Source organism: Canis lupus, chromosome 22 (assembly GCF_003254725.2).
Source record: "Canis lupus dingo isolate Sandy chromosome 22, ASM325472v2, whole genome shotgun sequence".
NCBI classification, from domain to species: Eukaryota; Metazoa; Chordata; class Mammalia; order Carnivora; family Canidae; genus Canis; species Canis lupus.
In genome coordinates, this window is record NC_064264.1 from 465,667 (window position 1) to 492,327 (window position 26,661).

The 26,661-nt window shown below is 34.1% G+C and overlaps 1 protein-coding gene across 3 annotated transcripts in view; it reads left to right on the forward strand.

Moving 5' to 3' along the window:
• The window catches only part of INTS6 (integrator complex subunit 6), a 90,722-nt gene that overhangs the window by 11,758 nt on the left and 52,303 nt on the right, over positions 1-26,661 (forward strand). For 2 of the 3 annotated variants that reach the window (XM_025478396.3, XM_025478395.3), the window contains one exon: positions 9,965-10,054. In XM_025478396.3, the coding sequence (XP_025334181.1) occupies positions 9,965-10,054 (90 nt within the window). Of the gene's footprint in view, positions 1-9,964; positions 10,055-19,211; positions 19,353-26,661 lie in introns of those variants that run through there. The other variant, XM_025478398.3, reaches the window with a different exon arrangement.

Consider the following 26,661-nt stretch of genomic DNA (forward strand, 5'->3'; position numbering starts at 1 on the left):
TGGTAATGGTTGGGATAGGCATTGGAAGGGGTTGTTCTTGTGCAGAAGGTCAAATGTGAAATGTATGATCCCTTTTATTGTAATGTAGATTTATGTGGGAAAATCAGGATAAACCTAGGAAGGAGTTTTTTTTTTTTTATTGTGATATAATAGTTCTTTTTTAGAGAATATGTGATTTGAAATAACGTGATTTGAAATTTGATTATTGGTGTAGTGAGAGTGGCACATAAAAATATTTTAACTTAAGAATCTTAAAATTAAGAGGATTAGTTGTAACCAAGGGACAAATTTATTATCAGCCTAGTGATGTCTTACCAAGATTTATTCTAGTTCCTACGTACTCTTTTTAAATCTGTGCCTTAAAAGGGTATGGCATTTTAACATTTTCCATCCATTAGTTTTGCCTAGATAAGCTGAGGGATTCATGGTAAAGGTCCTTGGAAGGGTTACATCATTTTCACAGAAATGAAAACAGTTCTGAGTATGTGAGAAAAAGAAATTGTAGCATTAGCTATTGGTAACGTACTTTGTAACTAGTAAATGCCAGTATTGATGTTGCCACGTTAAAAGAAAACTTTCCCTTTGTCTTAAAGCTAGTGAACGTAGTTAGATATTAGGAAACATCAACAAAGTCTTCTGGTTGTTTTGGAGTTTGAACAGTGAAAGCATTCCAGCAATTATTCTGAAATAGATTATTATTATAAAAAACAATAGATTATTTTTAATGACAGGGATTGAAGATGATGGAGTATGCTGTCTTCTGTGAAAGGTTAGGCTGCAAACCCCAGTGAATGATGTTACAAAGGCTCCATCTGCAAGATGATGACAGGCTGTACAGTACTTTTGAATTCTCAGGAATAAGCAAAATGATGTCTTTGTTGCCTCTGGTAATGCTTGAGTTGTGATATTTCCCGGTCATTTATGTACTTTAGCAGGTAACAACTAATGTAAAATTTTGAATTTTTGTTGTACAGTTTTAGTTGCCAATCCATTTCTCAAAACATAAGTTAGGAAAAAAAAAAAAAACCCCAAGAAATTATATTCAGAAAATTGGGCCTAAGTCAGAAATAGAGTAAAAGGTCTCTCTATATGTCAGTTTTATTGTTAATCCAGAGTAAACAATGTCTCATCCCCAACAACATTATATTGAATGTAAATCTTTAATAAAAAAAGGTTATTCTTAGAGTTTCCATTTTAAGGAGTTTATAGCAACTATCAAAAACATGTATCAGGTCATCCATACATGGCATCTGCTTTTTCATGAGGTTAATTTCTAAGATAAAACCTTAGTGGATTTGTATGTGTAGTTAGAAGGGCTTATAAAAAAACATTTTTTTTTTTTGGGGGGCAGGATGCCCAAAAATTATGGGATTAGTATTTTGTTTCCTAAAAATATCATTTATTTTGAAAATTTAAGATGTCTAAACACTTGAGAATGGGCTTAGCCTGAGCATCAATAAATGCTAGTAATGTTGACTCAGAATCTAGGAAGAATGGGTTTCTAGAAAATCACATTTTTATTTTTTACAAAGCCAGGCCCCTTAAAACTAATCTCAAATTATGATTTATCCAATTAAATTATTTTCAAGTTGGCCTTCAGCTATAGCACATGGGAAAAAATAGACCGTCAGATTTTCCAAGTGCTTATCACGAAATTTTTTCTTTATTAAATTTAATGCTTTATTGCTAACTTTACTGACATGAAACATTTATTAGGCCGTTTGTCTTCATTTTCAGTAGTACTCATGGAGATACTTATGTAGAATGCTGTGGTTGAAGTCCATCTTGTTTGTAGGAGGGCTATTGTGTGTGTGTGAATGATTCTCTTGAGACCATATGTGTAGATGTTCAGAAGGAAGTAGCCCTATTGGTTAAAGATATGATTTATCCAGACTTTTGTAAAGGTACTATCTGTAGATTTCGTGGTAATCAACACCCCAAGGAGATTATTAGTCTAAATGGTATAGGTAGATCGGTGTGATTTATGGAGGTCAAATTAATTTTTAGCATTATTGTTATATAACTTCATCTGTCTTTGAAAATACGTTTTCATCTTGGTTTTTATTTCTTTTTACTTTGCCGTGTTTGCAACATGTTTACTATTACATGCTTTGCTAGAATAAGTTTTTGCCAAATTATTATTACCCAGTCCATTTCATATAATGGGTATATTAGGTTCTTTATTCCCAGTGTTAGTATTTCGTAAGATTGTACTTCCGAAATATGCCAGCATAAGCACTATGCTATTACTTTTTAAAAAAATTTTATTTATTTATTCATGAGGGACAGAGATTGCCAAAACCAATGATTTGTTTGTTAGAATACTCTTATTCAAACTTTAGACTCTTGTTCAAATGTAAAGCTCAAATTCTGTAAAATTATTAGTTAATATCTCAAATATGTTGAATTTATATTGCTTTTGATGCAGTAATTCTTAGCCCTACATGTTACTGAGTTTCCTTAATGTTAATTTTTTTCATAAAGTCATGCTTTTTTTCAGTTCTTATAGTATTTCTTAACATGATTATTATTTGGTTTATTGTTTTAAACAAATTACAGCAATATTGCTCCTTACTCATTATATTAAAATAAATGTATGGGGTATCCCTTCTACTTTTGCCGAAGTCTTATTCCATCTGTTTTTAATGCTGTTAATATTTTTAACATAAGGAATTATATGGTTAGATAAAGGAACTGTATTGGTACACAATTGTATTGTGTGTGCCAATTGGAATTACTTGAAACTAAAAATACATATCTTTTAATGTGGAGTTTTAACTAATTTTTATATAGTTATAGACCTAAGATGCTAGGTTTTTATATAGTAGCAGATTTTTAAAGTTTTTTTTTTTTTTTTTTTTTGGATAGTAAGCACATTTTAATTTTGAGGAGTATTTGTTTTGAATATGTAATAAATGCACATGGTTAAAAAGTTCAAGTATCACAGAAATTTATCTGTTCTTCAGAGGCAACCAACAATTACATAATCAGTTTGTTATGTATCTTTCAGAGATCTTTCCTATATATTTAAAGATACTATTTTTAAAGGACTAATTTCCTAAGATGAGTATCTTAGACTTTTTTCACCAAAAGATTCTATTATGCCATACCAGTTGAGATAGTAACTATAAAAGTAATAATCTTCATGAATTATAAAGGTTAAAATTCTGGCCTTGGAATATTGATTTAAGTGTGAGCTGTCAGGCCTTTATTGACTTAAATAATTCTTATATTTTGTTTGGAATGTTTAATTAACCAATTATATATTCATCTCAGTAATAAAATAAACTTCCTTACCCTTTAAAATAAGCTAAACTGTATTAATGACAATGAATTATTGAATGGAAGATATAATTAGCACACCAAAAGTATAATTTCATAGATTTTTTTGCTATAGTGAGGCAAAAATAAAAAAGTGAAACTGACTTAAAAATATTAAGTATAGGGCAGCCCCGGTGGCGCAGCGGTTTAGTGCCGCCTGCAGTCCGGGGTGTGATCCTGGAGACCTAGGATCGAGTCCCACGTCGGGCTCCCTGCATGGAGCCTGCTTCTCTCTCTGCCTGTGTCTCTGCCTCTCTTTCGCTCTCTCTGAATAAATAAATAAATAAATCTTTTTAAAAAATGTTAAAAAAAATTAAGTATATAAATATTAGTATAGGTAATAAGCAGATAATGAAAAAATTCTGGTTGTGGTATGCAGTTGTCTAAAGTTGAGCAATACTGAACTCTTTGAAGAATGTAATTTATGCTAGTTGACTTGTGTTACGAGGTATGTATTGAAAGCTTCTTTTCTCAGTTGTATGTAGATAATTGTGTTGTTAGTATTGTGACTGATAAGTCTTTGGATTTGAATTGCATCTTAAGATACTTTTCTTTTAGAAAGAAGCTTAACATAGATGAATATTATCCTTAATGTTTTTATATTTTCTTTATAGAATCTGGGTTCTCACATTATATAGAGTATCAAAATTTCTAAATGAAAATGAATTGGTTTGTCATATTTTAGAGGTACATATATTGTTATCTCTTTATTAGATATGGTAATAGAGGAGAATAGGATAGATAATGCCCGCTTCATGTTTTTATGTAGATTTTACAAAGATAGGAGACCTAAAGGATTATAACATTTTTAACAGCAGTCCTATTTAGTACTTGTCCAGTTATGCATGAGAACCTTGACTCTAATATAGGACTTATTTCTCAGAGGAACCCTTTCCTTTTAACATAGTTGCTTGTTGTTGCTGTTACTTAACTTGGAAAGGAAGTTTTAGGTTGTAAAAAAGCACAGGCTTGTTTCTGGAAGGTTTCAATGGTCTCGCTAGGTGATTTGCTTTTGACCTAGTTGTATAAGATGCGATACCTCTTAATACCACTTTTGTTGACTTCTTTTGTATCTTTTCTGGCTTAGGGCAGAATAACTAGACAGGAGTGGCTGCGGGTTAGCTGAAGACCCCCCACAGGAGAGCTGGAGGGCCGGCTGGGTTCACATTTTCCCTTCAGTAGACCCATTAGCCCATGGGAAAAGTAGCTTTGCCAGGCACCTGGCTGCTCTTAGGAGGTTGTTCCAAGGACTGGTAACGCGGTAGAGCATGGTGGCACTGAAGGAAAACGAGCCCAGAGACGTACAGAGTAGTACGTAGTAGATGTACTACTACGTACTACAGAGCCCCGGAAAGTGTGACTGAATGCTCAGGGATGCCTTGCTTTTGCTTCAGAAGATAATAGTTGAGACCTGTTAAGGGTATGGTAAAATTCCTGTACCTCTCCCCCTACTACATTTTAAATTAATTGGGTAAAAGTAGAAATTCTGATTCTGAGAACCAGGTTAGTTTGTATTTCGGGGAAAATTAGCCTTATTTTTATATTTTCAAAAGTTTTTTGGGAAAATTTAAAAATTGTCAAAAACTTTTTTTTTTTCAAATATGAAATAGGTTCTAATAGATAAGATCTACTTTAATTCTTTAAATTTCTTATTGAGATCTTATACCTTAATTTAGGTGTTTTCTTTAACACCATGATAATGAATTGATGGAACTGAACATTTTTGCTTTATTTTACCTTTAGCAAAAATTTTACCCGAGGTTTTTGGCCAACATCAAATCAGTTTTGTTTTCTTTAAAATCTGTTTCTAAATGACAAGATTGCCATTAGTAAATAACTCTAGAGGTAGAATATTGTAGCTTGCACCATATTCTCAAGAGACATGTTTAGATGTATTTATGCCTAAGAGTCACAGCTCTGAGAGAACCATCTGATTTTAATTCTGCTAATGGCAAAAGTAAACTTTTAGTCCCTCTACTGGTTGCCTTTGTCGTAGCAGAGCTTAATATTATTATTTTTATTTTGGAGATTTTATAACTAAGATAAAGGCTGTTTATAACTTTATGATCAAGACGAATTTTGAGGGATATTCTAATATGGACAGTCACATCCCCAAATTGAGTGACTTTGAAAACACTTGCTAAGAATAAAAATGTAAAGTATTTATTCTTAAATATATACATTTGGGAATTATTAAACTGGCATGAAAGAGCTAATGACATTATAATGATTAAATCACAACTTTTAGAATTTTGAAATGTTAAAATTTTTTGTAAAACATGAAAAAAGTAATCTTGTGATATTAGTAAACAATCAGAAATTTGTTTTAATTTGTTGGGTAAAAATGTGAGAGAAAGACGCCAATTATGTATTGTGCTTCTGCCAAGAATAAGTGCACTCTCAAGGGCAGGGGAGGAGCAGTGTAAAACTGAATGTAAGAAAACTTTGTTGGAGCAACATTGTCCATTTTCTGCAGGCAATTTAGAAATTTATGCTTAAATAAACATACTAATTCTAACATTTATTCTGAAATAAAAAACATCCTTTTGTATTCTAATTTTTATCATGACGAATCCTATTACTTTTCTTAGTGTTATTATTATTATTTTTTTAATATATTCCTGTTGCCTTTCTTAGTGTGCTTTTTTTTTTTTTTTTTTTTTAAATTTATTTATTTATGATAGTCACAGAGAGAGGGAGAGAGAGAGAGACAGGCAGAGGGAGAAGCAGGCTCGATGCACCGGGAGCCCAATGCACCAGGATGCACCAGGATCGCGCCCTGGGCCAAAGGCAGGCGCCAAACCGCTGCGCCACCCAGGGATCCCCTTAGTGTGCTTTTTGACTAAACTCAGAGAAGAAGGGATCTTAAGCATGGTATGGTTAAATAATTAAATAGGTGAAATGAGGATGGTTATATTTTTCTTTTCTCTATCTTTAGTCTCTATCAGAATTTTCCAATATTTAAAGTCCTTAAAGAACTTAATGTTGTTTTATCTTCTTTCATATTTATGCTCTGAAGGTTGGCTGAAGTTACTTAGTATCCAGAAGTGAATGTTGATTATATATTGCATTTTCTTTCAGTGTGTTTTTGTTGGAGGGAGGTGTATTGATTTATATATAGAAAAATTGATAGGTAAAAAAATCATAAAACAGCAGGAAACCAAGGAAAGAATAGTAGTTAATTTTGGTGCAAGTATAGTATATTAAAACCAAACTGATTGTAACATCATTGTTACATTGTTGAGTGAATATGGCACACTCCAGATTGGTGTGTGCCATATTCACACTCCAGAATTATCTAAGTGAATTTAGTTGCTTCCAAAAGGACTTTCAGATGCTGTAGAAAGACAATGATATTTGCAGTTGGAATAAGGTTCTCGCTGTGCCAGTTACCAGAAGAGTGATTTTGGATTATATTGTTTAATCTCTGAATATTTTACCTCACCAGGTTTTTAGAGGTAAATGAGATAATACAGTTGCTTTATTGTTATTATCAAGTATCTGATTATTCTTGTGATTTCAGGCTTAGCCTCTGTGTAAAGTATTATGTATGACTCCAGTAAAGTTTCAACTAAAAGCTTGTTGTCAAGGAAAAAGTAACTTTTATTTTAATGTTCGAATTTAGCTTAAATTTTAGCACCTCATGACTTGGCTAAATTTTAACAACTTTTAACTTGATTTTTGGATATATGGTCATTAAAAAAGCATGTTTTACTTTTTGGGTGAACATCATCCCTAAAGTTCCTAATACATCAGAGATCATTGTTCTAATTATAGATATGACTTTCTGGCCTGTGGAGGATAATTCTCAATGCGCTTACATAGGAATAAGAATTGATGTCATACTTTGATTCAGAAAACTTGGGAGAAAATTTGAATTAGGTTAAAATGTAGAGGTGATACAGAAAACACTGTTGCAAGTATTTGGTCCATGTTGTGGTGGCTTTAAGAGATTTACTGATTTGATTTTGAAAGGCATCAAGTCATCCAGAGTAGTTTTAGCTTAAGGGTGGAAACAAGATACAATAGTTCTGAAGATATTAGGACTTCTTGGTCTTTTTTTTTTTTTTTTTTTTTTTACCTCCCTTTGCCAATTTTTGATCTCCAGTGGTATTTGTAGAGACCAGAAAAAGTTATTGTTAAATGTTATTGGAGATTGTGTATCACACACCTAACACCATGCCTGATGTATGGTAGCCACTCGGTAAATATTTGAATGATAAGCATGAATAAATGGACAGTGGAAGCCCAGACAGCTGTAGGAGCCAGGTAGAGAGTGCATCCTTGTATCCTAGCAAATTCATGAGTTGTTACGTGTCGTTAGGGCAGTGATCATTTATAATGAGGTAAAGGTAACATACCTATATTTCTTTTGAAGCTTGTTGAAGTTTGAGTAGTTCTAAAATGGTTCCGTGAACTTGGATAGGTTTTAGGCTTGTATTATACCACAGTTGGTGAATCAGTATTTAAGTGCCCAGTGCTGAGGAAGAAATAGGATGTTATACTTGGCCTTCAGTTGATTCAAACACTCAAAACCATAGCAGTCAATACAAGAGGCTGTATTTTTAAAGAACCGTAGTTAAAACAACAATTTACCATTTTAACCATTTTTGTGTGTACTCGGTAGTGTTAGGTGTATATTCACATTGTTGTGCGTCATATATTTAAAACAAATTTGAGGAGGGAGGATAAATGCGGTAGGCAGTAGTATGCAGAATGTACTCCATGAAACCACTCCAAATCCAACTTTATTTAAAGAAATGTTCTACTGTATCTGTACTTTGAGTTTGAAAATTGCCACTATTAGAATTTGAAGAGGCAGAACAGTAATTATTTAGGGGCAGACTAATCGGGGAAGGCTTTATGGAAGAAGACTATGTAAAGAATGATTAGGAATTGGTTGGGTTGTGGGCAGCAAAAAGGAGGGAGGGAGCCAGTTGAAGCTCAGAGACGAGTGAGCGTTGTCTGCAGATGCCTGAGAAGACCTGCATAGAAATTACTGTTTATGTTGGGGGTGAGTGGTGTGATACAATATTGTGTCATGTTTTCCACATTGTGTCCGTTTACTATGAACCTTGCAGAGCAGGAGGGAAGGTAAATTCATGAGTGGTTTTTTCACCCCTGCAAGTCTTCTGTAACATTTGGATGTTACTATGCATTTGAAATCTAGAGGTTACATCCAACATATTTTAATTTGACCAGAGGACACTTTCTACATCTGGAATCGTTTCTTCTTGGACGTCAGTTTGAAAAATGTGTATGCCACTTATAAGTTGTGTACCTTGATCAAGAAGTTTTCAACTATCCAGTCTCTCCTCCCACTTGATGAAGATTAGTTGTGATCACAGTTAGTGTATGTGAAAAGTGTAAATGCATTTAACAAATAAATGGAGTATGTGCTGTAGTATGCTAGCGATAGAGACTTACACACATGTAAGGGAAGTTTATTGAACCATGGAGTATTACCTGCGTATAACCCTTCTACATCCTTGCTCTTCCAAATCTGGTCTGTGGACATTAGCATCTCCTAGACTGCCATCTCTTGAGAAATGTTAAATCTTAGTCTTCATCCCAGACCTGCTGACTTAGAACGTGCATCTTACCAAGATTTCCAAGTGATTCACATGCACATTAAAATCTGCCATATGCTGTTCTACATCATATCCAGCAAAACTTCATTCCATCCTTTCTTGAACAGTGTTTGTAGCAAAGAATTTGATACCTTTGATTTCAAACACAAGGTTTACCCTCTTGAACTCTTTGACCCTTTGGTCTTAATTTTGTCTTGAGTGTGCTTAATGAATGTGTTTACTATCTTAAGTGAGAGCCATGTATAAATAAAAGAAGCTTATGTTTATCTGATCCCATCACAAAATGTGTCCCTTAGAATTGACCATAGTACTCAGAGTAGGTAAGTTGGCCAGAGATTTGAATGGGAGTTACTGAAGCTATTTCACCCTACCTGCCTATGGAGGAGTGAAGGTTTTGTGCCACTGTCTTCCATTGCCTCTGCTACTGTTGCTTTTGTACTTTCTCTTGCCGAATACTTTTAACTATCCTTTTTAATTTTTCATATTGGACTCTCATTAAATTTTGCTAAGCTTAGAGTAGCCCTAGTGTTCCCATGGAACGGATTTTAGAGCTCTTCCATCCATATATCCAGTCGCTTGGTTAGACACTTTGATTACAGGCCTAAATTATACATTGTAATGTTCATCTACTATTTTGCCTTTCTCTCTAAGAAGTTTCCCAGAAAAATATTCTTTTAATTTTTAATATCCTGATATGCCAAATTATTAGAGTTATTAGAATTGAACTGTAGGGTCCCTATTAAAAAATTAAATAATTTTAGTTATATAAATATAAATGTTTACCACAAGAATTGAAACAATACAAAAATGTAGAAAGAAGTGAAAGGTCTACCTTTTCCTTTAACCTAATCTCCCATTCGTTTAAGGTTAACTTCTGTTTAGTATATGTTTCTCTCTGAGCTTTTTTTTCATGTACAAAAGGTATATACTATGCATAAAACTTATTAACAAGAAAAGTAAATTTATACAACATTCTAAGAATTGACTTTTTACTCAGAAAAATTAAGCTGATGTCTAGACCTTAATATGATTAATGTGTTTTTTGAATTTAGGGACGAAACCCTTTTTTCTTGGAGCCAGCAATAATTATTACTATTACTGATGGGAGCAAGCTGACTACTACCAGTGGAGTCCAGGATGAGGTAAGTTCTATTCCTATCAGAATAGATTATGTATTTGCAGGTGAAAAATTGTTATTTGTATATGTACTGTAGGATATTGAACACCTTAAATAGATTTGATTATTTAGAGTCCCCTGTCTTCTAGGACTTAACTACCTTCTCTGTTTATAGCAATGATCTTCAGATTTTCTTGACTAGGAATCCCTTCTGTGAAAAACATTTGAGCCTACCCCCAATTCCCAATTATATGTGTATTTTTGAGTTCATGTGAGGATGACTGTCATTTCATATAGTACATTATTTAGTGAAAATGAAATCTTATTTTCAGATTGAAAAAAAAATGGGCATAATGCTCTAACAATTTCTTTCCATATTTCAATGGATTGTCATTTGCACTCCACTGTGGAGACTTTCTAGACTATACAAGAGCAAAGCCAGGAGAAGGTTAAGACTAGGAAAAGTGAAGGTTTTTGGACATTTTTATTCAAGTCATTATAGTATATCTAGGTAATCTCATCTGTTCTCTGCTAGCATGCATTGTGCAGAGCTGATTGTCTGTGGTATGATAGGGTAAATACCATAGATTTATTTGAACTTTAAGCTGTTTTTACTGTAGTATTTGAACTGCTCTTGAACCTTATACAGTTGACCCTTGTACCATGTGGGGGTAAGGGTGCTAATCCCCTTGCAGTCAAAAATTTGTGTATAACTTTTGACTGGCACAAAACTTAACTACTATGAGTAGTTGTTGGTGGGAACCTTTACCAGTAGCATAAACAGTTCATTAATACATATTTTGTATGTTATATGCATTATATACTATATTCTTACAGTAAAGTAAGCTAGAGAAAAGATGTTATTAGGAAAATCATAAGCAAGAGAAAATACATTTATAGTACTGTACTCTATTGAAAAAATCTGCATATAAGTGGACCTGTACAGTTCAAACTCCTGTTGTTCAAAGATCAGCTGTATTTGTTATTCAAGATATGTTGATCTAGATAGGAGGTGGTTTAGACTAATCTTTTTACTGTTTGCATTTGCTTTAAAATCTTAATTCTTATATTTACAAAGGGTTTGATTAAGTAGGAAAAGATTAGTTTTTAAGTTCAGTAATTTTTAGAAAGACTTCCATTTGTGATGTTGTGGGGCTTGGACATGGAGTTCAGGACATGTGGGTTCTGGTCTTTGTTCACCTACTTTCTAGCAGTGAACTTTGTACTAGTTAACCGAACTTCTCCAAATCTCTTTCCTTAGCCGTGAAATAAAATGGTAATTCTTGTCTTACCTCAAAGGGTTGTTGCAAGACTGAAATGAAATAATGCGTGTCAAAGGCTATAAAGAAATGAGCACAGTATTGTTCTATTACTAAGCAGTGGAACCAGTAGAGTTGTCAATACCTGAGCTTGATTTGTTGGAAGAGGACCAGAATTGTTTTGTTTGAGCAATTGATATTAAAGAGAATTTAGGATATAGTTCATGGAGATAGAGCTGAAAAATTTAGGTAGATTAAAATTCATAATTAAATAATTTATGGTCTATACATAATTAGTAGCATCGGAAAGCTACCTAATGGGTTTTTGGGCTTTCTTGAGCTAGGTTGACATGTATAGCCAATTATGTCACTACCAGGAACAGATAGACATTAATTATATATATGAACAAGCCATAGAAATGTTGCCAAATTTAAATTTGAAACTTTGAGGTTGATTTTTCCCACTTTACTTCCTTTTGAAAAATTTGAGAGGAAGATGGAGGTATTGATAAAGTATTATTAATAGAACACATAATAATTCTTCAACTTTTATTTTATATAAATGAAATCTTTTGATGGTTTTTTTTTTTATCCTTAATGATTCTGATTTGTAGTTACGATGATTGAAAAGTATTTCTGTTTTTGTTGTAAAATATTCCTACATGTGAGATTATTCATTCAGAGTGTTTTTTTGTCTTGCTGCCTTTGTAGAAATGCCCTTAGGGGTACAATATATTTTGTTTCCATATATCTGGATTTGTTTTGTTTGTAATGTTTGTTTTGTAGGACCTCTTTTAACTTTTAAATGTATTTTGAAATCTAAATGGGTATTGGAATTGTTCACCTTTCTTCCCAGATTTTTGGGAGGGATATTGGAGAAGTGGGACTGTGTACTTAAGAGTAATCTATACCTTGTAAGTAAGATTGGGAAGATTTTCTTGTGGGCAAGCATCTTAACTTTTTTAGTTTTCTTCTGTCTTCTATGATAGTTAGCCTAGTACTAAGAACAGAGCTTATATTAAAAACTACTCATTATAGATATTATTGTATTGAGTCTGGTAGTCATCAAGATGAAAATGGATTATTATTGCTTATTGGAGGTGGAAGATTTATTTATTTTAAGGCAAAGGTTTATTTTGGTAATGTAGTTGCAGTATAGGTCTGTGAGTTGTTTTGGTTTTCACGGTTAAGAATGATTTTGATCCTTTGCATATATGGTTCTTAATGTTCCAACAAAACTCTTGTGGGGCAGAGAGAATGTACCCCAGATGTGCATATAGTTGAAGCTTTCTTTTTTGCTAAAATATTGGGAAATGTTGGTCTATTCTAGCCCAAATAATCAAAATATGTGATTCATTTTAAGGAGCCTTCCAATTCATAAAAAGTGTAAAGATGCTTTTTGTTTTGCTCTTATATGTATATATGTGTATGTATAGATGCGTGCTACATATCTATGTTGTCATAATTTTTAGGGAATAACAAATAGAATTTTGCACTTTGTCTCTTTCTTTTCACATCTCTTAACCTTTGCCTTTGGCAAAACTTGATTCCTTTTTAGATTTATTGAATAAGTATATCAGTGATTTCCACATTAGATTTGTATGTATATAATTTTTGATTGGCCATGGCTGCTATTGGTGTGTCCTGTTACTAATATGTATGGAATTGTGCATCCCCACTTGAATATCCTTTGTTCAAGAGTTATACTATCTCACATGGGGTTTTAGATCTGTTGGTACTGCTTTTCAGGAATACATGTTTCAGCTACTTTAAAATCATCCATTTGGTGCCTAAGGCAACATAGAGCTAATGCAGTCTTACTTCTTATTTTACAAATGAGAACATTGGGATCCAGGGAGGAAAGTGATTTGCTCAAGATTATAGCATTTTTTTATTGCCAAAATCTGGATTAGGATTGATGTAAATTCCAAAGATGTCCTAGCCCCTCTAGACCAATGTTTTTTCCCATTGTCTCTCATGCCTTTATATTTGATTCTGTTTTTTTGTTGTTGTTGTCTTAAAATTTATCTTCTATTTATGCAATTCCCTGTTTGTCTACTTTAGCTTTATATACAGTTGTGATGTAGGGGTTACGTTGTTGTTCACTCAGTGTTCATTGAATGACTATTAACAACCAGGGAATTCATTTCTAGTCAGTGGGGATGACAAAGATGAATAGGGTAGATTTCTGTTTTTTAAGTTCATAGTCTTAACAAGGAGATTGCCTATTAAATGCTTTTGTAAGTGATAAAATAGAGATATATACTAAGTGTATGGGAGCATTGAAGAGGGAGGGAGGAGAGGGTTAATATTACCTGTTTTGTATATGTGTCAAATCCTGTGTAATGTGAATTTTTATGGTCATTTTAATTTTGATTAAATTCAAGGACTTGTGGATGATTTAGTATTAAGATGTGGCTCCTAGCCTGTATCTGTGAAATTTATAAAGAATTCTGGTATAAAATTGTTTTGAGCCTAGAAAATAGCTCATGGAAAAACTTGGTGCAATGTCTCTTGACCTGGCTAAGTTTGTTCAGGACAGAATGACCCAATTTCTTAAAACTTACTTGTCAAAATAAGATAACAACACCATTTCCTTTATGACAGCTTAGTGTGTTAGGAGGTGGGAGAGCAATAGCTTTATATTACAGACAAAAATCTTGAGCTGTATATCATTATTTTTACCTTATTTTATGACTTTAATTATCTTTTTTGGCTTCATTTAATGAAAGCCTAGGCAATTGTCTGAGGTGTCATGAGTATGTTTCTAGTGTTGTATTTTTGGATAACCTTCTAAGACTTTTGGTGACTCCTGTGTTGGAAGATGATGTGTGTATTTTTTGCCTCTCTCTTTTTTTTTAAATGTAGCTATTTGGTAAAACTGGTTGTTTGCAATATTCTCATTTTTGAGGAGTTAGATGGGACTTTGGATTTTGATACATGAGAACGTTATATTGCTTACCCTCACAGTAGTAGTCCTTAATGTTGATAAGTGCACTATTTACTCACAGTTCATCATGTTATAGTACTGATGTATCAGATGTTTTGGTAGAATCACAAAATTGTAATTAGAATTATTGAAAAAAATATTTTTCTGGTTTTAATTCTCTGCAAAGATCTTCTCTCATACTGTTTTGCAATGGAAAACTATTCTTAACTGCAATTCCAGGAACACATGGCTAACTATATTGCTCAATAAAGTCGCCAGAAGAAATCCTGCCAGTACCTTCTTGGCGATGAATGACATTCCAGGATAGTGTAGCAGTTATTTTTCTCTTCCTTGAAAGTGCTAATAGTAGTATTATCTTTCAAATTGAGATTTCTATATGCTGAAGAATGTTTCTGCATCTCTTTATCAGTGTTATGATTGCCCTGGAGGGCTAACATTTTAGAGAAGATATTTGCAGTAAAAAATAAAATGTTGTCTTTTGACATTAAAAGTTTTGCCTTATTACGAGCTTCCCCAGCCTTTTAAGATGAATTAGGGACAACTACCTTTATACCTTCTTGGCAAATGTTCAGAAAGGGCATATGTTTGTAGGAAAAAAAAAAGCTTGAGTAATCTCAGCTATGTGTTCAAGTGGCTACAGATTAGGGTTTTTTATCTTTCAACCCATCAGTTCTCAAAAGTTGATGTAGAACTCCCATCATTTAGAACTCCCATCATTCTTTGAGATGTGGATTGGTATTAGTGATTTTTTGGATCATTCTTGGCATGTAAATGGTTTTACCTTTTATAAGGATAATCTGTAGGACCTATAATTATAGTTTGTTAAAGTCTTTGCAATCTGTAATGATCAAGACAATCCAGATTTTTTTGAGTTCTATTTCTAGTACCTCAAATAATTCAGAACCTTATCTCTCCCTCCATAGAATGTTTTTGTTTTAGTAAAGTCACTAAAAATAAGTGTCAAGAGCTGTCGAAACTACTTTTAATTATGTCAGTCAAGACTTCTAAATACATACTTAAAATAATTGTTTTTTTCCCCATACACTTAGAATTTTGGAGCAACTTTATCTTTCTTCTGTTTCAAAAAGACTTCTAAGGAACCTTGAGGAATGTCATTGTAGTAAGATAGAATGTATTGAAGAGATCTGTGTGTAAATGAATTTTTGAGTTCTCATTTACCCCTTAGCAGTTGTGCCTCTTCATATTGATGTTACTAGGGGCTCAAGCAATGTCGAGATTAACTCCTGTCTTACTAATTTGTGGTTGAAATGTTCTAAACATATGTATAACATTATTGTATATGTACTTTCCAAGAACATTTAATAAGAATCTGTTGCTTGCAGATCATTTGCATTTTCTATTTTATACTCGTTTTGGCCTTGTTCTCTCAACACCTGGATTTATTATTCCTAGTGTGCTATAGAAATGTATTCATCTGCAATTATTAGTATGTTAGAAATATGTAAATTATAATAAAGAAATTGATGCAATGTTTCAATTTAATAACCTTATACTGAATTTCAACACATTTGGAATACTCTTATTGAATATATCTTTTTTCTTTCATGTGAAAAGAAAAACTCTTTAAGGATTGCCTCTGGCCAAGCACTGCAATAGAATAATTTTTAAAAAATGGCTAGCTGACCACTCTTTAATGAAGCTGTATGGCTACAATAACTAATCTGTTATCTAGAATTCTGTGGCAAGATATATAAAAGTAGTTTTTATTCAGAGGCCAAAGCAATTTCACCCTGCCTTTATTAGCCTGTCAGAACCAATAAGCAGTCAGAGACCCTGTACATGTAAGGAAAATTTTATTTAGAGATGTTTCTATTACTCTCCTGATTGTAGCTCTTCCATAATGTAAACTACTGTGATGTTTAGAACATTAGTTTTTCAAATGGCTGCATCAAAATCACCTTGGATGTTTAATAGAAAAATCTCTATGGCTCAGTTCTAATTCTGGAAATTATAGTTTAGTTGATCTGGATAGGGACCTGGGAATCTGTATTTTTGAGAATGTCCCAGTTGATTCTGATGCACAGATTTGAACACAATAGTTTTAGAACACAATGTAACTATAAATGTGTATATTTTTAAACTATAAAATATATCTTTGAAAATGAACAGCTTTAGGAAAACACCATTTTTGACTTTGAATGCCCCCAAAATATTTTAAGATAAAACAACCTTTGGAATTGTTAAACTTGGGGATGGGTTTCCAAGGGATATGATATAGGACTTTTGTGAATATTTTTTATTGTGTTTGATACGGCTTAGAATCAATTGATTATTGGATAGCCCTGAAATACTAACTTTTGTGCCAACTGCAGTCTCTCTGTATTTACTGCTTTATGGTATGCTGAATTGAGGAGGCTGCTTAGGCCCTGAGTATGAGATGACGTAGAGGAGGAGAGTTAAGAATAGGAGAGTAATTAATTCATATTATTTGTCATGTGCTTACTATCCCTGGCTTAATGAATTTTTATCCAAAGGATGGCATAGTATTCTGTTATCCTTATTGTGCTTTTTTTTTTTTTTTTTAATTGAGAGGGGGATCGAGAGAATGGGTGGTGGTGGAGGAGAAGGATAGAGAATCTTAAGCAGGCTCCATGCCCAGTGGGGACCCTGACATGGGGCTGGATCTCACAACCCCGAGATCATGACCTCAACCATGACCTGAGCTGCAATCAAGAGTCAGATGCTTAACTGACTGAGCCATGCAGGCGCCTCCTGGTTTGGATGTCCATAACTAGCATTATTAAAAAATACACACACACACACACCCCTATGCATATATATGTATACACACATACTTGACCCAGATGAGAGCAATTTATAAAGAATTGGTGATAGTTACACTTAATTTTTGCTTTCTAGAGAATTCCTGCTAAAATACTCTTCTATAATGAATTGTTTGGATTTTGAACTCTTAGATTATATTTTGGATTAACTCATTAATCATTTCTTTTTTGGTGGAGCATGATAACTTTGGTTGTGTACAAGAATAATGGCCCACCATACGTTTATGTTTAGTACCACTATGTTCTAGGTACGGGGAACACCAAAGGTGAAATTAAGCAGGACTCTTGCCCCTAGAAAATGTATTTGAAGATAGCCAAGTAAATAAGCATTTGTAATACACTGAGATAAATCTCATGGCTCCCTTTTGAGAGAGCAGAAACAGGGAAGGTAGGTTTTGAGCGATGAATGAGACATTGGGCTATGACGTTTCAGGAGGAGCAAATAGCGTGCAAAAGTATGAAGGCATAAAAGCAGTGTATGGGGAGACTATATATGATAGAATATGGAAAGTGTAGGCAGGGGGAGTGGTTGCTTGAAATGTAGATAGAGGCTGGAAGATAACCACGCTGAGGAGAGTAGACATCATTCTGTTAACATTTGGAGAGGAGGTATTGAGTGCTCAGACGTTAGGCGAGTCCCATGATCAGATTTGCATTAGTAAACTTATTCTGCCTGGGTGAAAGAAAATAGGTTGAAGGATGGTAAACTGGGAAGAACTCACAAACTACATGAAATAATCAGGAAAAATAAGGGGTATATGAAACTAAACCATGGCTGGACAGAAAAGCAGAAATGTGGGAGATTTGATAGGTATGCTAACTAGGCAGGTCTTTAGAAATGATGAGGTTAAAAAAAAAAAAAAAGCAGCAGCGTTTGACAGGGGTTCTGAATCAGAGTCCAGGCTTGGGCTTCAGAGGATTCTATTCTGTGAATTCCCTGAAAACTAATCTAGACATTGTCCATTTTTGCAATTATGCACATTCTTCTGGGAGACAGAGAGGTCTGTAGCTTTAATCATATTCTCAAAGAAGTGAAAAAAGAGAAAGTCTAATAGTATTTTGAAGATTCCAACTGGAGATCTATGTGGACGGTGGTAGTTTTAACTGAAATAGTGATACTGGATACATAGTAGAAAGGAATATAAAATAATTCTTTGATAAAGTATTATCTTTAGTACTTTGGTACTTTGATAAAGTACCAATTTTTAAAGGAATTATGAGCCAACTTTTAAAACAATAGCTCAAAAACTTTTTCTTGCCTTCTTAGCATTGTGTCCTAGGCAAAGTATTTTGTACTTAAAAACAGAGAAACAAGCAGAATTTTATCTCTGGATGTTGATGAGTTTTTATTTTGAAGCAGATTAAATAAATAAACATTACATCAACTTATTACTTGTCAGGTATTTAAGTTTTTAATGTTAAGGCCGTAGTGATGTGAACATTTCAAATTGCTCATTTCAAGTAAGCATGAACATTGAAATTCAAAATGCTGGGACAAGAGCATTGTGTGTTTGGGGATACCTTGTTCTAGTGTCAATTTAGTTGAGGACATAAGCCTAATTTCTTTTCTGTTCATCAGTATATAGTTTAAGAATAGTTGTAGATTGGTTTTAACCGTATTGGCAGTTTTCTACCAATTAAACCCAGTTAAAGTCAGCCTGTTAGATGTATTTTATGCATCTCTAAGTCAGATTACAATTTGAGAGCTTGAAAAAGTTGAGAACTTGATCTCCTGGTGAGGCACACTCACATAAGCCGTAGGCTGCTGGTTGTTTATAAATACCTTCATTATTCTTATTTAGCTGTATTCCATAAATAGTTTTTTTTTTAAATGTAAACTTCCATTTTCAATTATTCTCTTCAGATGTAATAAAATAGATATAAATTTTTTTAGATTTGTGTATTGGGAATAAACTTTGTGCAGTGACTGAAACTATGATCTTTACATCAAGACAAGGCTACATTTTGATCTATACAAGGCTGTTTTGGTTTATTTTTCCCCACAATCTGTCTTTTCAGGTTGAATTACTGATTTTTTTCCCCCTTTGTTTTGTTTGTTGTGGTTTTGATGTTTTTTTTCCTTTCAGCTAAAGGAGCAGCCCAGTGGTTTTCAAGAAGTGCCAAAGTGCACTGACTGTCTCATGATGACTGGTGCCTCAGGGAGGGTCATGATTCCTGGATACAGGATCGACCTGATCCTGGATGTCACTTCAAGCAGTCAGATCGTGGGGAAAAGCCTTGTCTAATGGCTAGCCTTCCTCAAAAGTCTGATGCTAGTCATCTCGGAAGGCCTCAGAAAAAGCCTTAAAGGTGAGCAGAGTAGAGTGTAGTTCTCTCTGGGGGCTGTGACTATTTGTTGGAGAGTATGATTCAACGTAGAGTGATAACCCTAACCTGAGAAATCCAGGTTCAACTGGTAAATTAGTTTATAATTTTGTTGATGACGATGATCAGGCCCCAACTTTAGAGTTATTAGGAACTAATAACTTGTTAACCTTAAAATCTGTAAGGGGAGGAATTTGTATTTCCTGGGCCCTCAGAACCTTAGGTTAGTATCTGTTGTTTTAAAAGGAAGCAGCCTACTTTCATAGGTAAGGAACATTTTGGTTACAAAATTGCATTATAAGTACAGATGGATTAAAAAAACTAGCTATTGAGATATTTTCTTCACTAGTTTATATATTTATCATGTATTGATTGTATATCAGGCAATTGGAGATGGACACATTTTCAAATGATTTGTCTGTTGTAATTTTTTAAAAAGCAGAACCATGTTTGAAGCAGTTTATATAGGTAGCTCATATTTTATTGCATTCAACTTGAAGAATATTGGGACTGTTGCATTAATTGAATAACATTTTTTAGCTCAATAAAAAGACTTTTGAGAGATGTTTTGAGCATTTTTTTTTTTTTTTGGAAAAAGTTTAATTGTAGGCTTCTTTCTCTGTGCTTTGAAGCACTTACGGAACCCTATTCATATAATAATCCTAGTTGCCAAATTTTCAACTAAATTCTAAAACTTGACTTAAGACTTAATAGGTTTTATTTTATTTTATTTTTTGTTGTTTTTGAGTTGTCTCTATTAGAAAAAAATATATGGGCATGCACTATCCCTTATGTTTGTCCATATTTGTGTTTAGGTATTACATGTGTATAATTATAGATATATGTGTGTGTGTATTTTATATCCACATACACACCTCCTCTATTTATATTAAAAATATCTACAAAAATAGAAATTTTAAAAGATGAGATGAAAAAACTTAGACAAAGGAAGTTCTGACAACTTTCTTCCTCACATCATGATGTATATATACCAGGAGTTCTCAAACCTAGAGAAACCAGGTAGTAAATATTATAGGCTTTTTAGCTTGCTCGGTCTGTTAGAACTACTCTGTTCCGTTGCTGTCGGCAAGAAGCAGCTGTGGACAATGTGAATGAATGTGGCTGTCATCAATAAAATTTTATTTACCAAAACAAGCCAAGGGCTGGATTTGGCTGCTGGGCTATATAGTTTGCTGACCTCTGGAGTATACCCTATTTTGTAGACCAGTGCCCTAGACCTCAAATTGTTTATACTACTTTCAGGTCATTTTCTCCATGAGGTTGAGAGTACAATTGATCTTCCTTAATGAAGTGAGCAGAAGGTGGCTCGTGGTCAGAATATATTCAGTTTAATTGAACAGATACTGAACACCAGTGATGCTCAGAAAAAAGGTTGGATACTAGGAGCATAAGTTTGGTAAGAGAGAGGTGAACGGTTATGGCCTAGTTTAAGAAGAAAAATGATCACAGCACAAGCTGCTGAGAAAGTGAGGCTGGCACTAGGAAATGCCTCAAGTTGGACTTTGGAAGATTAATTCAGGTTGGGAAGTAGATGAGTACAAAGACCTAAAAGTGATAGAAGAGACAGTGAGGGAACCATACATACCTCAGTAGTAGTGATAGTTGGCAGAGTGTTCAGGGAGATGGAGGAAATGAGCCTGGATGGATGGCATGGCCCATTGTGTATGCCCTGCCAGGGAATGTAGATGGTAATAACCATTGAAGAGATTTTAGTGTAGTTCTTGAGAAAGTGATCTGATTTGGATTTTAGAAAGATAGTAGCAACAGTGTGGAATATACAAGGAGTAGGTAATTTTGGCAACTTTTTTTTCAATCTCATAAAAGAGGATAAAATTGTGGGTTTTATACAAGATATAAAATAAACTTGGAATACTATTTAGCAAGAAAAGGAAATGGACTATTGACATGCTGTAACATGAATGAACCTCCAAAACAAAGATGCAAAAGACCACATATGTATGATTCCATTTTTATGGATCATCCATAAAGTAGATTAGTGATTGCCTGGGGTGGACTGGGGACTGACTGCAAATGGGTAAGAGGGAGCTTTCTGAGGTTTGGAAATGTTCTAAAACTGAGTGGTGTGGTTGTGTAACTCTATAAATTACTAAAAATAATTAAATTGGGCACTTTTAAAATGGATGAACTTTATGGTGGGTAATTATTTTTCAATACAGTTAAAAAAATTAGACCTCACCATTGAAATTTGTTGGAGAAAAATTTTGTAAAAAAATTATTTTCGTATCATTGATTGCCAAGTAATTTAATTGCTCTTTTCTTTGAAGAGAGTGCTCTTAAACTACTAGAGTGAAAAAAAATATATATATTTTTTTTAACTTACAGGACATGCATTGTAACTAAGTGTGTAAGGACTACCAACTAAATAAATCAGATTATTACTAAATTTTATAGAAATCGCTTAAAGTTTAATAATTTCTTAATTTGTCTTTCCTTATTCAGTATCGTATGAAGAGAACCATCCTTAAATACTTATTTGGATAATACTAAAAAACTAGAAATAGCCTAAGGGAAATGTACTTGATTTTCTTTTTTTCAAGGAACTAATTGCTAAAGAAAGAACCTGAAGTACCATGATTTTAATTTATCAATTGGTTTTCCATAATCTTAATAGTCATTGAGAATGAATGAAAAGAATATAAAGCAAGTGGAAAGTGGTTAATTACAGTAATTTATGGAGGGCTTACTACATGGTAAGGCACTGTTTCTTAGAAGCAGATTCTTACTGTGTTACTTTCTTTTATTCTTGGCTGCCAAAATAACTTACGCCGTTGAAGTTGAATGTAATCATTAAGAAGAGTAATAAACAAGCCTTAATTTTGTTACTCTTTATTGTTTCAAGGTGATTTCCCATCTCACTTAATTCCCAATTTTGTGAAAGTGAGGAAAATGAGTTTTAGTATAGCTGATTCTCATTTGAGAGGCATGGCTGGGACTAGTCTGTTGGTTTTTTCAAGTTTATTACTTCTCATGTTCTAGCGTGGGGTTTTAAAAAAAAACAAAAAGCTGTAAAATAGTCCATAAGGATAGATATCTAGACCAATGGATAAATTGAGAGTTCAGAAATAAACCCACATGTTTATGGTCATTCAGTTTTCAACAGATGAGCCAAGAATTTAATGGGGAAAGAATAATGTTTTCAACAAATGATACTGGAAAACTAAGTATCCTTATGCAGGAGGGTAAAGCTGGACTTTACTTCATACCATATACAAAAATAAATGGGTGGGCAATGTAAATGTGAGAGCTGAAACTCTTAGAAGAAAACATGCACACTAAAAACTCAGGGCTTTGGATTAGGCAGCAGTTTCTTAGACATGATGGTAGAAGCCCATCCAAAGAAAAAATAGAAAAGTTTGAAATCATCAAGGTTAAAAACATTTGCAATTTAAAGGATACTATTAAGAAAAGTCTGTAACAGAATAGGAGAAAATATTTGCAAAGGGCCTAGTATCCAGAATAAAAAGAGCTGTTATAACACAAAAAGAAAAAGACAACCCAATTCAAATATAGGCAATGGATTTGAAATTATATTTCTCTAAAGACATTCAAATGACCTGTAAGCACAGGAAAATATGTTTTATCATCATGAGTCATTAGGGAAATGCAAATCAAAACCATAATGGGATACCACTTTATAACTACTATAATGGTTGTAATAAAAAAGATTGATAATAACAAATGTTGGTGAGAATGTAGAGACACTAGAACCCTCCTACATTACTGGTGGGAGTGTAAAATGATGTAGCTGCTATGGGAAGTAGTTTGGCAGTTCCTTAGGAAGTTGAACCCAGAGTTATCCGGTGAGCCCCAAATTCCACTTCTTCCTGTGTACCCTAGAGAAATGAAAATATGTCGACATAAAATGTCTTATTAGCATTAATTATCATAATTAAAAAGTGGAAACTGATGGGCAGATGAACACAATGTGGTTTTGACATATAATGGAATGTTTTATTTAGCCTTAAAAGGGAATTAGATTCTGACACATACTACAACGTGGCCTAATTTTGAAAATAAGCTAAGTGAAAGACCCAGATATAAAAGGCCAGTCACTGCATGATACCATTCATATGAAATCCTCAGAATAGGTAATTCCATGGAAACAGAAACATACAGTGGTTGCTAGGGGTGAAGGGTAGGAGTTGATGCTAATGTGAATAGGGTTTCTCTTTTGGGTGATGGAAATGCTCTGAAATTAGGTAGCAGCGATGGTTGTATAACTCTGCCTCCCTGGATCAACCATTCCAAAAAAATGAAATAAATGGAAAAACTCGTATCTTTACCCTTGCATACCCTATTTCCTTCTCTAGTGACTGTTAAATTTCCTTATTTCCTTTCCTAGCAAATTTAGAAATTATTTCTGATATCTTCTTGACTTCCCTACCTCCTTTTTTATTCTTTAATCTGTTGCAATCTAGCTTCTGATTTCTACCATTTTTAATAAGGTCACTAGTAACATAATCATCTTAACAGATTCAGTCATTCGTTTTTAATTTTTCTCTTTCGGAGGTTTTGCCAGCATTATTGAATACTTTCTTAAAAGTAGCTTCTGGGTTTACACTGTCCTGGCTTTCATTAGGCTTTCGGTTTCATTTAATCCTTAATTTTGCTTTATGACCATCCAGTTACGCTTGTTACTGGCTTGATCTTAGTTTTTTTTTTTTTTCATATATATTTGGCATGCTCCTTTTAGGCAATTTCATGTATTCCCAGAGCTTCATCTATCAAATACATACAGATTTCCATCTATAAAGCAGATTCCCAAGATTTGTTTTTCTAGCCATTGTCTTTAAACTTCCTTACTTTTAATTTTTGATTCCATAAGCATCAGTAGATAGACATAACCAATAAACAAAAGCTCTTTAGGGTCCTTAATAATTGTTAAGCATGAATGGCACTACAGTATAAACTGTTAGGGCACTGCTGCTCTGGGGGGGGGTGTATGTATTTTATTGAGATATAATTGACATATAATTTAGTTTTGGATGCACAACATAATGATTTGATATTTTGTATATATTATGAAATCACTGCAGTAAATCCAGTTAACATTGATTATAACACAGAAAATTTTTCTTGTGATGAGAACTTTTAAGATCTACTCTCTTAGTAACTTTCAAATATTCAGTGCAGTATTAACAGCAGTCACCAGGCTATTCTTGACATCCCTAAGACTTCTTTATTTTATAACTGAAAGTTTATACCTGTTGACCCCCTCCACCCATTTTGCCCATTCCTACCTGCGTTTATCTCTCTCATTGAGTTTTGATGCTACTTAGGCGTTCTCCCTTTTGCCCTTATTTCTTACCTTTGGATATCTATACTCCCCTTACCAGGCATAAAAGGCCCTTTATGATTTCATCCCAACTTTCCCCATGGTTTATTTGGTTTACACTGCACTGGGTGCTTCACTAACACCACAGTGTCCCTGTTGTGTATGGAGTCCACCACACTCTTACCGCTGCCTGTTCCATAATTCTGGGACGCTTCTTATCTCTTCTCACCCCTCTCTTTCCGAAACCTACTCAGTCTCTGTTGATACTGGTCGGAATGCTACCTTCTGTAAAGCTTTTAGGCATTTAGTTGCATTTTCTTTTCTGTACTTCTAGGGCTTAATTTTTGTCACTCTTACCATATTCATTCTGTTACTTGTTAACCTCTCTTACTACCAATAGGTGTTGTGGCCTCCTGGCAGGCTCTTCAATTTGGAAAATCCTATCCTTGAAGTTATTTCTTTAACAGTTTTTTCCCCATTTCCATCTCTATTCTGACTTCTGAATGTATCCATTATTAGCACCATCATCATTGTCACTCTTAAATTCTTCCTACTTCCATTTTGTCTTTGTTCTTTCTTGGAGTTTTCCTTAACTGGATTGTTCTATTGAGGTGAAATTCACATAACATAAAATTAATCATTTAAAAATGACCAATTGAGTGGCAAATAATAAGCCTTTCCTTTTTTTTAAAGATTTTATTTATTTATTCATGAGAGAGAGAGAGAGAGAGAGGCAGAGACACACAGGCAGAGGGAGAAGCAGGCTCCAAGCAGGGAGCCAGATATGGGACTCGATCCCGGGTCCCCAGGACCACACCCTGGGCTGAAGGCAGGTTCTAAACCTCTGAGCCACCTGGGCTGCCCAAGCCTTTCCTTTTTAATAAAAGTCTCATTATTAGAAAGAAATCTAAAGATGCTGTAATATAGTGCATTGTTTTTTTTTTTTTTTTTTTTTTAAAGATTTCATTTATTTATTCATGATAGACAGAGAGAGAGAGAGGCAGAGACACAGGCAGAGGGAGAAGCAGGCTCCATGCTGGGAGCTGACTTGGGACTCGATCCCGGGACTCCAGGATCACACCCCCGGCCAAAGGCAGGCACCAAACCGCTGAGCCACCCAGGGATCCCCAGTGCATTGGTTCTTTAATCCCAAGCAGCAAGTAAGAAATGCTAGAATTGGTAGCTGCTTTCTTTCATATACCTTTTCTCAGATCATTTCAGTTTCAGTATTTTAGGATTTTAAACTGTTCTTGGAAATAATCAGAAAAATAATTGAGCTGGGACACCTGAGTGGCTCAGCAGTGAACATCTGCCTTCGGCCCAGGGCATGACCCTGGGGTCCTGGGATCGAGTTCCACATCGGGCTCCCCACAGGGAGCCTACTTCTTCCTCTGGGTGTGTGTCTGCCTCTCTCTGTGACTCTCATGAATAAAGAAATAAAAACTTAAAAAAAAAAAAAGAATTGGGGATTGTTAAAAGGTAAAACCTTAGGAGAGAAAGGAAGTTGAAGGATTAAATCTTGAGTCGTAGAACTATTCTTATATCTACTGGGAAGGATATCCCAGTATCCTAAAAATAAGGTCCTGATCCTAGTTACGTGGATTGTTGTTGTTGTTTGTTCTGAGGGAAGAGCTAAGGCTGTGTTACGTGGATTGTTCTTGTTGTTTGTACTGAGGGAAGAGCTAAGGCTGTGTTACATTTGAGAAAGGAGATTTAAGAAATACTCTATGTCACTAAAAATGTTAACATTTTATTTGAAGCTTTTGTCCATCTACATTATCTAAGCAAATCTGAGAAACTGGGACTAGCATGGGACTTGATCCTGGAAGTTCCGGCTTTCTGTTTCTTAAATCACAAAGGCATTAAACCTTAGTTTGATTTAGAAGTGTGTTTCCTTGCCTTTAATGCACATAGAGTGCTTCTTTGAATGCAAATGTTCTGCAACAGAGCAAAAGAAATAGACAAGCATCTAGTTGA